Raw genomic sequence first — 12,899 nt, 5'->3', positions numbered from 1 at the left:
CCAAGACCGTCGCACGTGCGACGGAGCGCGCGCGCCGCCCTCGCGAACCTGATTGAAATAGCTTGGCGACACACGTAATCTAGAGTGTTGAAACAAACGGGCCGCAGGAATACAAAAAGCAAACGTGGCCCTGGGCCGCGAGAACGGCAGCATCGGTAGGGCGCCGCGCGCAAATTACCACCGCTGATTTAGCCGATGTCACAACACTTGTTCTCCGCGAGCCGCAAGCTTGATTGGCAGGCCACGAGCGCGCCCTGCCAATCAAACCTCCGGAGGTGGCGCCAGGCGAGGCCCCTCCCACGGAGGCCACGCTGCGCGCCGCTCGCCGGCGCAATTCTAATGCACCGTGCGCTGGCAACGAGGAACTTTGCGTCGATTTCTGCGCCGTTGCGCGTGCTCGGACTCTGCGCGCGCGGGCCCTTTGGAGCGCGTCCCAGTTCCGTGGTAGCGTCCCGACGTCGTCCGATGCCCGTGTGCCCCTAAGTGGACTAAGCCGCGCCGCCGGTTGCCCCTGCCCTGCGTCGTGTGTGCGCGCGCCAGCCCAAGGCCGAGCGGCGGCGATGTCGTACGGCCAGTTCGGTTACTCATCGTCTTCGCAGGTGAGCGCCACATGGCAGCGCCGAGGCCGCGCCTCTCATTCGAGCTAACCACCGGGGACTGGCGTCTGCGTCCCCAGGTCGTTAGTTCGGGTGCCACGGGGGGTGCTCGCCCGTCACCCGCTGCGCCCCGCGAGCACTTGGTGGCGAGAAACGAGCGGTCTGCACGCGGAAGCGTCTGCCCGCGCGTTTTGATCCTCTGCAGTGGCGCGCTGTGGGGCTCAGATTTTGGAGGTCACGTGCGTCATTGTTAGTGTTATCAACGTTGTGGATGCGCCGCGCTTTTGGCCAACAACTGCCGCTGTGTTGCAGCGCTGTGTGAACAGCGTGCGTGAACGTCCGGTTTTAAGCCGTACACGTGATAAGAGCTCCGTGCGCTACGACTTCTTTTCGAGAATTTGGTGCATGTGTCTTCGTTTTCGGTTCTTCTTCGTATGGCTTAGTCGCCATTTCAGCAACTGTAAGGGTGTCCTTTGCGAGTTCACAATGTGTGAACCACAAGTTCACAAGAGATACTCTTATTGAGAAATAAACGCACAGCAGGATTATGTGTGTTTTGCACGCAATTCTTGAATGATAGTCGTAGCAGTGTTTCTTGCGGCCGGTTCTTCTAATCTGCAGCTAAATGCAACAAAACTGTACAAAACTTCGAATAGACATGAACTTGAGCTGGATACTGGTGCCGATATGCAAGCACGCGCAGAAATTATGCAGAAAGCTTTTCGGATCAGCCGCAGACTTAGGAGGGCTCTATACTTGTAAACAAGTGCCAAGACAGGTGCAGATGCTTCCCGTATTCGTCGATCCTAGGTGACTGGTTGCAATAGAGTCGCAAATGTTTACGCTGCAAAGAAGTGGTTGGAGTAAACGCAGAGACGCGCGATTCATTCACACGTATATATAGTCCCGGTGTACGTTCACTTGAGCAAGGCCGTATCACTAACGGCTACACCTTCGCTGAAAATACAGCAGGAATATATATATATGTAAAAATTCTTGGACGCACCGACTGATAAGAGCTGCCAGGGTGCAAAGATACATGACAATACATAATACTCTCTCCAAAGCTTGTTAACACGTGTGTTTATTAATGTTAAAACAATGGATGTATACATTCATAGCACGACATGTATTACCGCTGGACATAATTTCGTAACAGTACTCACGGCACTTTGCAGTCGTAATGAAATATTATACCGATAGCTGTGCCTACATATTGCATGTAATCACATTTTTCAATTCGTGCAGTCTGTGTAATGCCGCATCGTCTCCAATAAAACCTTGCGGTGAAAGGCTTCTTAGTGAAATGCAATCTTAGTCAAGTACAGCACAGCTTGAAAGTGTATATACATATATATAGTTAATGTTTAAGCGTGATAAAGACACCACATGATCAATCAATTGATTAGTTGAAAATAGCGCAGTTATTGTAGTGTATGTAGCAATTAACAACATTCCTTATTCCCATCAAGAGGAGTCAATCTTGCAATCCTAACAGTGCACTTACTTGTTACGCAGGCTTTCTTTATTATTATTATTATTATTATTATTATTATTATTATTATTATTATTATTATTATTATTATTATTATTATTATTATTATTATTAAAAAGGGTTCTTGTGATGGCACTAATGGCACCTCTAGCTATTACCTTTGTTATTACTGCCGGGTGTACTATAATGTTCCCGTATAAGAAGGCGCGTTTCATCATTTCAGGCAAAAATGCAAGCAGGAACTGGCTATTCCGTTTTAACACATGCAGGGTTGCACTCACGCACGTCCATTCGCTTTGCACGGGAGGCTTGCAGTGTTCTGTCCGTATACATGAATGAGTTCACCCCGGCTTCTATAGATCAAGCTACTGTTATAAAGTTAGAATTAACCATACAGAAATGAAAAAGACTCTGTCTCCAACAGCGTAACAACACTTCTCGTTGTTACACATAAAAAATTGCAGCAGCGAAACAACGGCTATTATGCTTCGGCTGCGATATACTTCAGTCAATGTCAAAAGGTAGTTGCGATAAACAAACAATTACTTGGTTTAGCGCAGTCTGTACCTAGGTTAATGGTTTGCATGTATTGAACTGTGTGATATTTTCTGATGCGGACAGAACACTTTTTACATGAAGCGGCGGAGCTTTAACCCGACACAACTCCATATTACCACATTAACAGTTCTGATTTCATCTCGCTCTTCTCCTCCCGGAGGACGCCTGTTTGTAGCCGTCTAAAGTTTGCTAATTCCCTAAACTTCGCCGTTGAACACGCTGCGCAGGCACATAAACATAGTCCATTCCCTATCCGGGACAGCATCAGGAAACCAAAAGTCGATGATGGCCACAAGGTCGTTGTTTTTTTAATGCTGAGCGATTGGGACGATATGTCACCGAAGGGCCTGCTATACCAATTATCAAAATAAACTGCAGCGACCCAGGAAAGTATGAAAAAAACAAAACAAATGAGAAAAAAAGAAAAAAATAAGTTAAGACAAATAGCGGTGTAATAGAATATCACTTAACTCCGGTACAACCTGCAATACGAGCTATAGCGCGCAGCAACGGCTACATGCGAACGTTCAATCACAGTGTCCGTTATGCCAAAACAGTTTCAATATGTATACAGCCACGGCATAACAAGGAAAACAGTGAAGAAACAATAGTATAGTTCAAAAGACAGCGTCGTCCACACCTGCTGCAGTTTAATGTTCTATAGTGAGTTTTTGCTAGTCAACAGTCCGACGGACGGTTTTGGTGAAGCATGTAGGAAGTCGTTGGAATATAACTTTCTTGACGTCGACTCGAAATAAGTTCTGTTACGAAAGACCTAGCGCTCCGGAAAGTACGCTCTGGAGCCCTCCGTAACTAACTCGCCCCCTCGTCCCTCTAATTAGGAGCAGGACAATGATTACCTATAGGTGTACGAATAAAATTTGTTCAAACTTACGCTTGCGTGTGAAGAAGCGGGAGAAACAAATTTCTGCGTCACGTGCTAGTATATATATATATATATTCTTTTTCACAACTGCATGCACGCGCACACGCACACACTCGTGAGAAAAAAAAAATTTTAAGACAAAAAAACTGTTTTTGGGACACGCCGTATCATCGGTCTGTATACTGTCAACTACACCGCCGGTTGTGACATAGTCATATAGAATATGAACTGTCTTCTGGCCGAATTAGAGCATTATCTTTGATAATGGAACAAATTCAGCTTAAAGAAGACTTCTCCGTTCCATGCTCAGTGTTACAAAAAAAAATACGATAATCAGCCGCATTTTCATGCTCAGAACATCTACAGGCTACATATAATTCTGCATTGTTTACATGTACCTGAACCTCTCGGAGAACTTGGCCATATTACTAAATTGGGAGAGCTAAATTGGGAGAGCCGGTAAGTCCTGGAGGGTGTAAGTTGTCCTCATTTCACCGAACACATTTGGTATGTTAAAGAGAAAAGCGATTTGATACGAAAGCTCTTGGCATTTATCGGAAAAGGCAGCGGGCTGCGAAACCTTTTATGATTCTTTGCCCAATCACAGAAGGTCAGTGTCCGATTTTAGCCTCACAAATCGCAAAGAATTACGGGCGCCTCGATAACCACTCCAACGTTCTTCTTGCATACTTCTCATGCATACGTGCTAATGTCCATTTGTGCTGACATGCTCGAAGTGATAAGGGCCTAATGGGGTGCACCCGCAACGTCTGGGAAAGCATCGAGGAGAAAAGAGCGGGGCGAACCAGAGATCAAGAAATGCATTGAACCCTGTACGTGACAACTAGAAGGAGAGTTCGCGGAAAAGGATACCATACTAATTGTTTCGCGAAGAGCGCCGCATGAGTCTTAACGTAATCGCATAGGCGAGATAAAGTGGGGGACAATGGCCCAAGGTATACGTCATGGCTGGGAACAGCAAAAGAGCAATGGTGATCTTAACTGTACTTCAGGGATTAAACCGTGTGCGATTGCAAAAGTGGCACGTTACAAGCGTTACACCACGCAGCAATGTTTCGCAGCATCAATGTACGATACAAGAAAGACGATAACGAGATAGCGCTTAATAAAGACACGGGCTAACAAAAATGAAAAAAGAAAACGTTAGCTATCATAGGTGAATGACAGCTTTTCATTAATTGAAGATATTGATGGGGTTCTAGATCCCAGGCTGCACCTTCGGTGATGGAGGACACGGACGTTAAAGAACCTGGGGTTTCTTAGCGTATACCTGTAAATCTACGTAGAACGTTCGAGTAAGTTCTAAATCATCCGCCCGAAAGTTTTTGCATGTCGCTCTTATTGAACTGCGGCTATCGGGAATCAAATCCACGACCTTGCAGTCGGCAGCAGCGCCATAGTCACTGAATTGGCCACAAGAGTGAAAAAAAAAAAAACGAAATGCAGAAACTTGCACAGTTTACGTGTAAGCTATATATGATGCCTTAAAATATTCACCGCTATGTGACTGCGTGATTGTGGCAATCGCATAGCAGCCCAAAAATAATGCCTGAAACGGCGGCCATGCATTTGTAACATACATGATACGTAAAGCCTTGTGAGCAAAATGCTGCTTTTATTTCAATAGAAAAGGAAAAATAAGAACGTGGCAGCAGTCGATCGTTCGAAAATCAACGTGCAGAATTTGCAATCAGTTTGACATGCTAAGTACCGTTGCATGCTCTTTCAATGAAAACGTGAGAGAATGAAATGAGAGAAGCATGAAAAAAAAAAGAACGTTAGAGAGAGAATGACGTCACACAGCTTATCCTCTTATCACGCAAATTTAAACACGAACGCACATCGTCTGTGCAAATATACTATATACAGTCGAGCGCCTCTACAACAAACGCCATCACAACGAAATGACCTGTATAACGAAGAAATAATTCCGTCCCGGTTATACTGTGAAATGCGGGGCACGACCTTTACATCGAAGTGACCTGTATAACGAGTTATTTCGGTGACCCCAATCACTTCGTTATAAAGGCGTTCGGCTGTACGTTTAAGGCTAACTCCTTTCCACCGATCAGACTACGTTCGATTCATTACGTACTTCTCAGGATTCCTTGTTTATTGTTTGTTGTGCGCAATGCATGGAAAAGAACGAAATTGAGGTTCTATGTGCAGCCGGCAACGTCAAGAGTCGCTCTTGCGCCAACATTCCGGGTGTGGAACGCACAAAAAAGTATGGCGGAATATGAGTGTATACACTTGCCGACGTTGGTGACAAACGAAAAGCGCACTTCTGCTAATTGTAATAGTTAAACGGCTCAAAACCAAAGTCACCCGCCGCGGTGGCTTAGTGGCTACGGTGTTGCGCTGCTAAGCACGAGGTCGCGTGGTCAAATCCCGGCCGCGGCGGCCGGATTTCGATGGGGACGAAATGCAAAAACGCCCGTATCGCGTGCATTGGGGGCACATTAAAGATCCCCTGGGGGTCAAAATTAATCCGGAGTCCCCCACTATGGTGTGCCCCATAATCAAATCGTGGTTTTGGCACGTAAAACCCCGGCATCCAGTCCAATTCAAACAGGAGTATTTTACCAGAAATGTAATTTGCCGCACTTCTTAATTGCATTAAGAGTATCACACCATGGCATAATGAGAATCGTGAGAATAAGCTAAGGCAATGTAAATTGCAGAGGTAGAGAAACAAGAGTAATAACGAAAAGTAGTGTGTAGTATACATGTCAATGTAAGTTTAGCGGCTACCAATATGAAAGTGTTGTTCGATCTCGGCGTCACAACGTGACAATTCGGATTTACAGCATTGTGACATCTAAGGAAATCTATTTCATGCTATACATAAACCTCGTGGTACATACTTCGAGAAGAAACAAAAGTAAAGGCTTCATAGGCACCCGAATAATCTATTGTAACGAGAACAGCCCAGCGCATCTTCGTCAGTTGCTCATCACTCGCTCACATGCATGTACGCGGCTTCTGACGCCGATTCATGTTGCGCCTGCAGTGCGCGCTTCCAAGGTGAGAAGAGATAATAGAGCATTGGAGCTCGCCGAAGCCAGCGGAGTGAGTCCGTCTGGTTGGGTCCCAAACGGAATGAAATTTCAAGCGCGCGACAAAGCCCCTAGCCCTAACTTAATCCGGAGTAGTTTGGCGCCTGCGCTTTAACCTGGAAACCGACACAGACGATTGTTCCGGTTCATCCCCCGCTGATGAGCCGAGAGTGAACGAGTTGCTCATCTTATATTTGTACGCGCGCCTGCCACCATATAGCCTCCTCCATTTTTTATTAGAGTAGTGCTCCGGTAGTTTGATCTAAAAACACTATTTCGAAGCACCCCCCCCCCCCCAAAATAAAAGAGAAAAGTGTTTTTCTTTTTCATTCTGGTTTGTCTTTCGATTCAGTAAAAGACGGTTCAATTTCGGTTAAACTCCAGAGCAATGAAATAACAGTCCAAAACAGTTCAAACCGGTTTGTGTCCGCGAGTATAACCGACTAATAATGACAGGAAAGCAGCGAGAATCTATTTTACGATGAAACTCTAACGCTCATATAGCAGCGCACAAGCAGAAGAAGCGGAGGACGCGAGAGTTCCCGCAGTGACTCAAAATCTCTGGCGAACAGGGGCCAATTGGGCGCGGAGCAGCCGAAGCTTCGTCCTGTTGCTCGTTTTTGTTTGTAGTCGACGCCTTTTTCACCAAATGTATACGTAATGGCTAACACAACTCGATATTTTTTAAACAGTGCAGCGCTGGTGAATGGTTAAGGCGAGATTGTATTCTTTTATATATATATATATATATATTACTATTTTTGTATACTTTGTAGCAGCTTAGATGTAGTCTCAGCATCTAACGGGAGTTATTTGTCTCACTCCACGCATCGCCCGACACTGCGCGTTTTGCAGTCTTCTCAACATTCGATAGATAGCACAGCGGATATGCGCGGCATAGAGGCACATAGTCGTTTCTTGCAGTAGCTCACTTTTCACCGTTTGTTTCACTGCGCCATTGTAGCTTTGAGTGGCCGTGGAGGTACTACATAGCAGCAAGGTGTCAACGCGAAGAAGCGACTATATAGGTGCAGGTGTTGTCGCCGGGCACGACGCATATTGCGATGCCTCAGCTTTCTCTCAAGATGACGCGCAATGGAGAACTATATCTAGGATGACGACGCAATGCTCTTTTTGCGTATTCCCGAAATTCCAGTCGAATTCTCTCCAGGCAGCTTGAGGCGCGTGCACCGCATATCGTTAAGAAATCACAATGCGTCTCCTATATCTGCCATTGCGCTTCTGAACGAGGACATGATATCATATTTCAGTGGCTGCCGGGACTTTGTGGCATCGTTGGTAATCACCTCGCCGATGACGCTGCCCGACGTGCCCAGGCTGACTCACCGACACTCCTTATACCTTTATGGAGAGTCGACGCTGCAAGAGAGCTTCGCAGTCTCGCTCGTGCCATCACGTTAGGTTGCTGGCATTCACCACAGAACTCTAAGTGTCGTTTATACAGCCTCGACCCATCACTGAAACTTACATTACCAGCGAACCTTCCACGACGTGACGCAACACTGCTGTGTCGGCTGTGGGTAGGAGTAGCATTCACCAACTCCTACAGCTATCGTATTGGAATGGCGGATTCACCAATGTGCGCTAAGTGCAAGTGCGAAGAGACCACCAGTCACCTTCTGTGTCACTGTTCTCGCTTCGATAATCAACGTGAGACTCTCCAGTGTGCCTTAAATAGACTGGATGACAGGCCATTTACGGAAGCGAAGATCTTGGGAGCCTGGCCTCACAGTTCATTAGCCCAGAAAGCAGTTCGAGCGCTTTTTCGCTACCTGAGGGCAACAGACTTCAGTGCCCGACTATAGACATCCTACACCTAAGTTTTCTCTCTCTCTCTCTTTCACTCCCCATTCCCCTCTCCACGTGTAGGGTAGCAAACTGGACTCAGTCTGGTTAACCTCCCTGCCTTTCCGTCTTCCCTTCTCTCTCTCTCTCTCTCCAATTCTTTTCCAATTCGCACTTGTCCGTGGTCCGAGCAACGCCACGCCCGCATTATCACATGGGTCAGCCGGTCGTGAGCGATGAATGATAAGAGGGGAATAGAATCAAGCGAAGTAAATGCTTAATAAATCCTTAACTGCGTAGCGGCTCTAATACTGTCACAAATGGTATAAATTATTTGTGCATGGTGACGTGCTCGTCTCAAAACGCGGTTGCCGTAAACATTAACAATAAAGAAAATGCTGTAAACATCTGAAAAAAGGAATATCAAGAAACGAAGCTGTGCGCGGTTTCCTTTCGGCCGCTTGATTCGATTTACAAAGTTCATAGTTTACTTTTCTGTCATGACATACTTAAAGGTCTTAGAGGTATGCTCAGTGAACCACAAAACTTTACGGAACACGAGATATGAGAAAAAGCAGAGCATCTGCGCAGCCTCACAACGCAGCCTGTAGTATTCGCATTTACAGCCTCTACCAGTATATACGAACAACACTGTGATGTTCGGTTTTACTGACTGCACTTACAGGCGGCTCGGAAATTGAACGTTCTCTGAGAACTCGCGGTCCGTAAACTTTTACGGTTTACAGACCACGGGCTTTGCCTTTTGTTGACCCACAGCGGAGGCTCAGTGGCTATGGTGTGCTGCTGAGCACGAGGTCGCGGGATCGATTCCCGGACGCAGCGCCGCGGCGGCCGCGTTCCGATTTGCGCCGAATGCAAAAAACGCAGGCGTACGATGCTTCCTCTTGGTGTACATTAAAGAACCCTAGGCATGGTGTAAAATTTCTGCAACGCGAAGCACTCAAGTGCGGCAAAAAAAAAAAAAGAATAAACGGACGAAGGAAGAAGGATTGCAAGAGGACAACACGAGCGTTGGTGTTGTCCCTGTCAATATACGGCGTCCCTCATAACCCCCTTTGCCAGTTTCGGCACGTTAAACCCCCGAATGTGTATATATATATATATATATATATATATATATATATATATATATATATATATATATATATATATATATATATATATATATATATATATATATATATATATATATAGTGCAGACAGTGCATAGATTAACAGCTCCTCTAAATGGAGTCAGCCTTTGTGGTTTCGTTCCATAGTAATTAAAAAAAGAAGTAATGTTCCGGTTCTGTCCCAGTTCGACAAAAAAAAACATAAAGTCGTCTTTTTTTCGGTTGTCTGTTCACTGGTTCAACACCTTGCTTCGAGGCGTTCGGCAAGGAAAATGTACACTGCGTGCGGAAGGTGAAGGCTGGTGAAAGTTACTTTCATTACACCTTTTGCCCCTGTTTGGGAATACGTAAATGGGATTCCCGACTCAGCCTTACCGCATTTTTTTTTTCAGTTATTTACCCTTTGCACACTCTCTTCGACAATGGTTTAATCCTGTTGAACATGAAAAGATAAGCGACGACGACGACGACGCCAACAGCAACGACAACAACGCAGACAATAACATATGCATATCCCACGCACATATTGGAATCTGTGGGAAGAGAAACTTTACTAAAGCGAATAATTAAAATTCCATACAAGAAAAGGAGTTGCCATACAATTGCGTTTACTCTGACCATATATGTGAGGCGTAATCTCGTGCAATTTTCGCGTTCATCCACCGCAAATGTCACACCTTACCTTATCATGCAATTTTTTTTTTATGTTTATGCACTGCACCGCTCGGAAGCTCTGCCGAAATGCAAACGCCAAATCAGGACACACTGAGAGACGTCGACGCTTTCACGTGGACGAAGGCGATGCATGATGGTTGTCGAGGGCAGCACGACGCGCATCTAGCTACATTTAGGCATTCTGCACTTCTTGTGTAACAGTGGACTGTGTACCAACTATATGGAGGATCCGCCAAAATGAACACACATCCTGTGGCACAAACTGAATGGCTAAATAAAAGAAATCATGTAAATCTAAGAATTTGCCGAATATAAAACGCTATTGCAATAAGAGGTCGGTGTGCTTTAGAGATAACTATGATCTGTCATTATACCTAGGTACAAGTTTTATTTAGCAATTTATTGTTGTTTTGTCATTACGTATAACAGTTCCCACTTTTACGTGCTAAATAGTTGGTCAGCATACATGGGTTATTTCAGCCCCTTGGCTGGTGCTTGCATTCAGTGCACATGTAACCTTCGTGTATATATATATATATATATATATGTATATTAGCGACTCACCCAGAAACAGACAGCTGCAGTAGCAGCAACCACCGCGTCAAGCCTAGGAGATGGTCAACGAAAGCTTCGATTTAATATATCACCATGAATTTGAAGCCAAATGTATGGGGCACCACGCTTATGCGAATTTTAGAACCATATTTTATAATCACATATTGATCTCCTGACTGGAACCTTACCATTATCATTGAAAAGGAAGGTGTACAATCAATGCATTTTGCCAGTGCTGACATATTGGGCGGAGACTTGGAGACTGACAAAGAAGCTCAAGAACAACGACCGCGCAAAGAGCGATGGAACGAGGAATGTTAGGCGTAACGTTAAGACAAAGAAAGGGATTGGTTTGGATCAGAGAGCAAACGGGTATAGCCGATGTTCTAATCGACATTAAGAGAAAAAAAATTGAGCTGGCCAGATCATGTAATGCGTAGATTAGATAACCGGTGGACCATTAGGGTTACAAAATGGCTGCCAAGAGAAGGGAAGTGCAGTCGAGGACGGCAGAAGACTGGGTGGGGCGATTAAATTAGGAAATTTGCAGGCGCTATAGTTGGAATCGGCTGGCGCAGGTCAGGGGTAATTGGAGAACGCAGGGAGAGGCCTTCGTCCTGCAGCAGACATAAAACACGCTGATGGTGATGATGGCATGTAGAAGCATCATATTGTTTTCACCCCAGCTTTCTAAAAATGTAAAACCAATTTGTATGAGCTCATCTTACCGTCACCGACGAATAAAATGCGCCCGTAAAGTATAGATATTTCGGATGCTGCTAGATGACGCCGCACTTTACGACGGAGATTCAACATTTAGGCAACCGCCGCGCTATCGGCCATGTTAATCTATGTGTTCAGATTAACTAAAGCGGTTATTACGAGAACAAATTATAGGAAATGGTCACTTTGTCTCCTTACAAGGAGATGTTGCTTTGTACATCTCGTTGTTGTACTTCAGTACGCAATAGGTTTTTCATGTTCGAAGCATACTATAGTGAGAAATAAGAGCTGACTTGAAAAGACAGCTCATCCCTGGGTTTCCTTCTGTTCTGAGGAGGCGCTATGAGTACTGATATACAAGTGGCAGGTCTGCATGCCGCGCACCGTGAAACAGGGGCCCGATGCAAAGTTGAGTCTTCACGTACGACAACGGTTGGTAAAAGGCCGGTGTTTTGGTTTTGTTGTTTACCACAGTGCTTCCGCTACTGATCTACTGTTACTGTCCAAGATGCACCAGATGTGTGCACATTAGCTTTACCGTGTGACGTAAGGCGAGCGCGGAATTTATTAGTTATGGTAACCATATTGGTGAAACCATCGGCGTCACAAACGTACGACTTCAGCAGAGGTCGAAGAGAACACGTAGCGACATGCATTCGGCCGAACTTCCAGCACAGTTGAGCAGACCGCTTTCCACGAGTACATTTCCCCACCTCTGTCCCCTCGATGACCGCATTGCGAGCATGAATGAGAGACAAGGAAATGTTTTGAGCAAATGTGGATCAAAAGTAAATCAACGGCCTCATCTACGTGTATATATATAAAAACAATGCGTAATCTAAGACACTTGAACTGTGAACACAAGCGTAGAAAATGTGGTGAAACTTGAAATTCCAGGCACATCGGAGAGTATTCGTCAAATGTTGCTATGAGATGACTCTGCAAATGTAAAAATTCAGGTCCATTCTACTTTGTGCAATATGCGTTCTTGCTTCTCAATGACAGTCTTCGTAATGTCGATAAAACCCAGATGCCATTAACACAAAACGCTTCTCTTCGTGACAATGTGTGTTGACAGGAATAAGATCGATAAGTAAGATATATTTATGTGAACGTTTGTTGGAAAATGCATTGTGACATTTGCCATTGAAAGATAAAGACAACAAAGAATCCAATAAATAATTTATTGAAAGAAAAACGACAAGAAAACAAGCATTTGGTGAGTCACTCAATGCATTGCAAAGTTGCGTAGTTCTATTCAGTTTAATTGCGCCGTAACTTCAACTTTAAGTAATACTGCCGCTTCGCATGGAAAGAAATAAACTATTGTAAAACCATAAACGATTTCAGGGCCCACATAGTCCGCAAATTGGGGATCTTGGTCATATTCGT

The 12,899-nt window shown here is 45.0% G+C and overlaps 1 protein-coding gene across 1 annotated transcript in view; it reads left to right on the top strand.

The window, feature by feature from the left end:
• The first annotated feature begins 360 nt into the window (after window positions 1–360).
• LOC142573239 (uncharacterized) overlaps window positions 361–12,899 on the top strand; it is a 209,540-nt gene continuing 197,001 nt past the window's right edge. The window contains exon 1 of the mRNA XM_075682844.1: window positions 361–599. Within this exon, the coding sequence (XP_075538959.1) occupies window positions 561–599 (39 nt within the window). The 5' untranslated portion in view covers window positions 361–560. The remainder of the gene's footprint in view (window positions 600–12,899) is intronic.

The sequence above is a fragment of the Dermacentor variabilis genome, chromosome 1 (assembly GCF_050947875.1).
Source record: "Dermacentor variabilis isolate Ectoservices chromosome 1, ASM5094787v1, whole genome shotgun sequence".
In the NCBI taxonomy this organism is placed as follows: domain Eukaryota; kingdom Metazoa; phylum Arthropoda; class Arachnida; order Ixodida; family Ixodidae; genus Dermacentor; species Dermacentor variabilis.
Note: the sequence above shows the minus strand (reverse complement) of the source record. Positions and strands in the feature narration are given on the sequence as shown.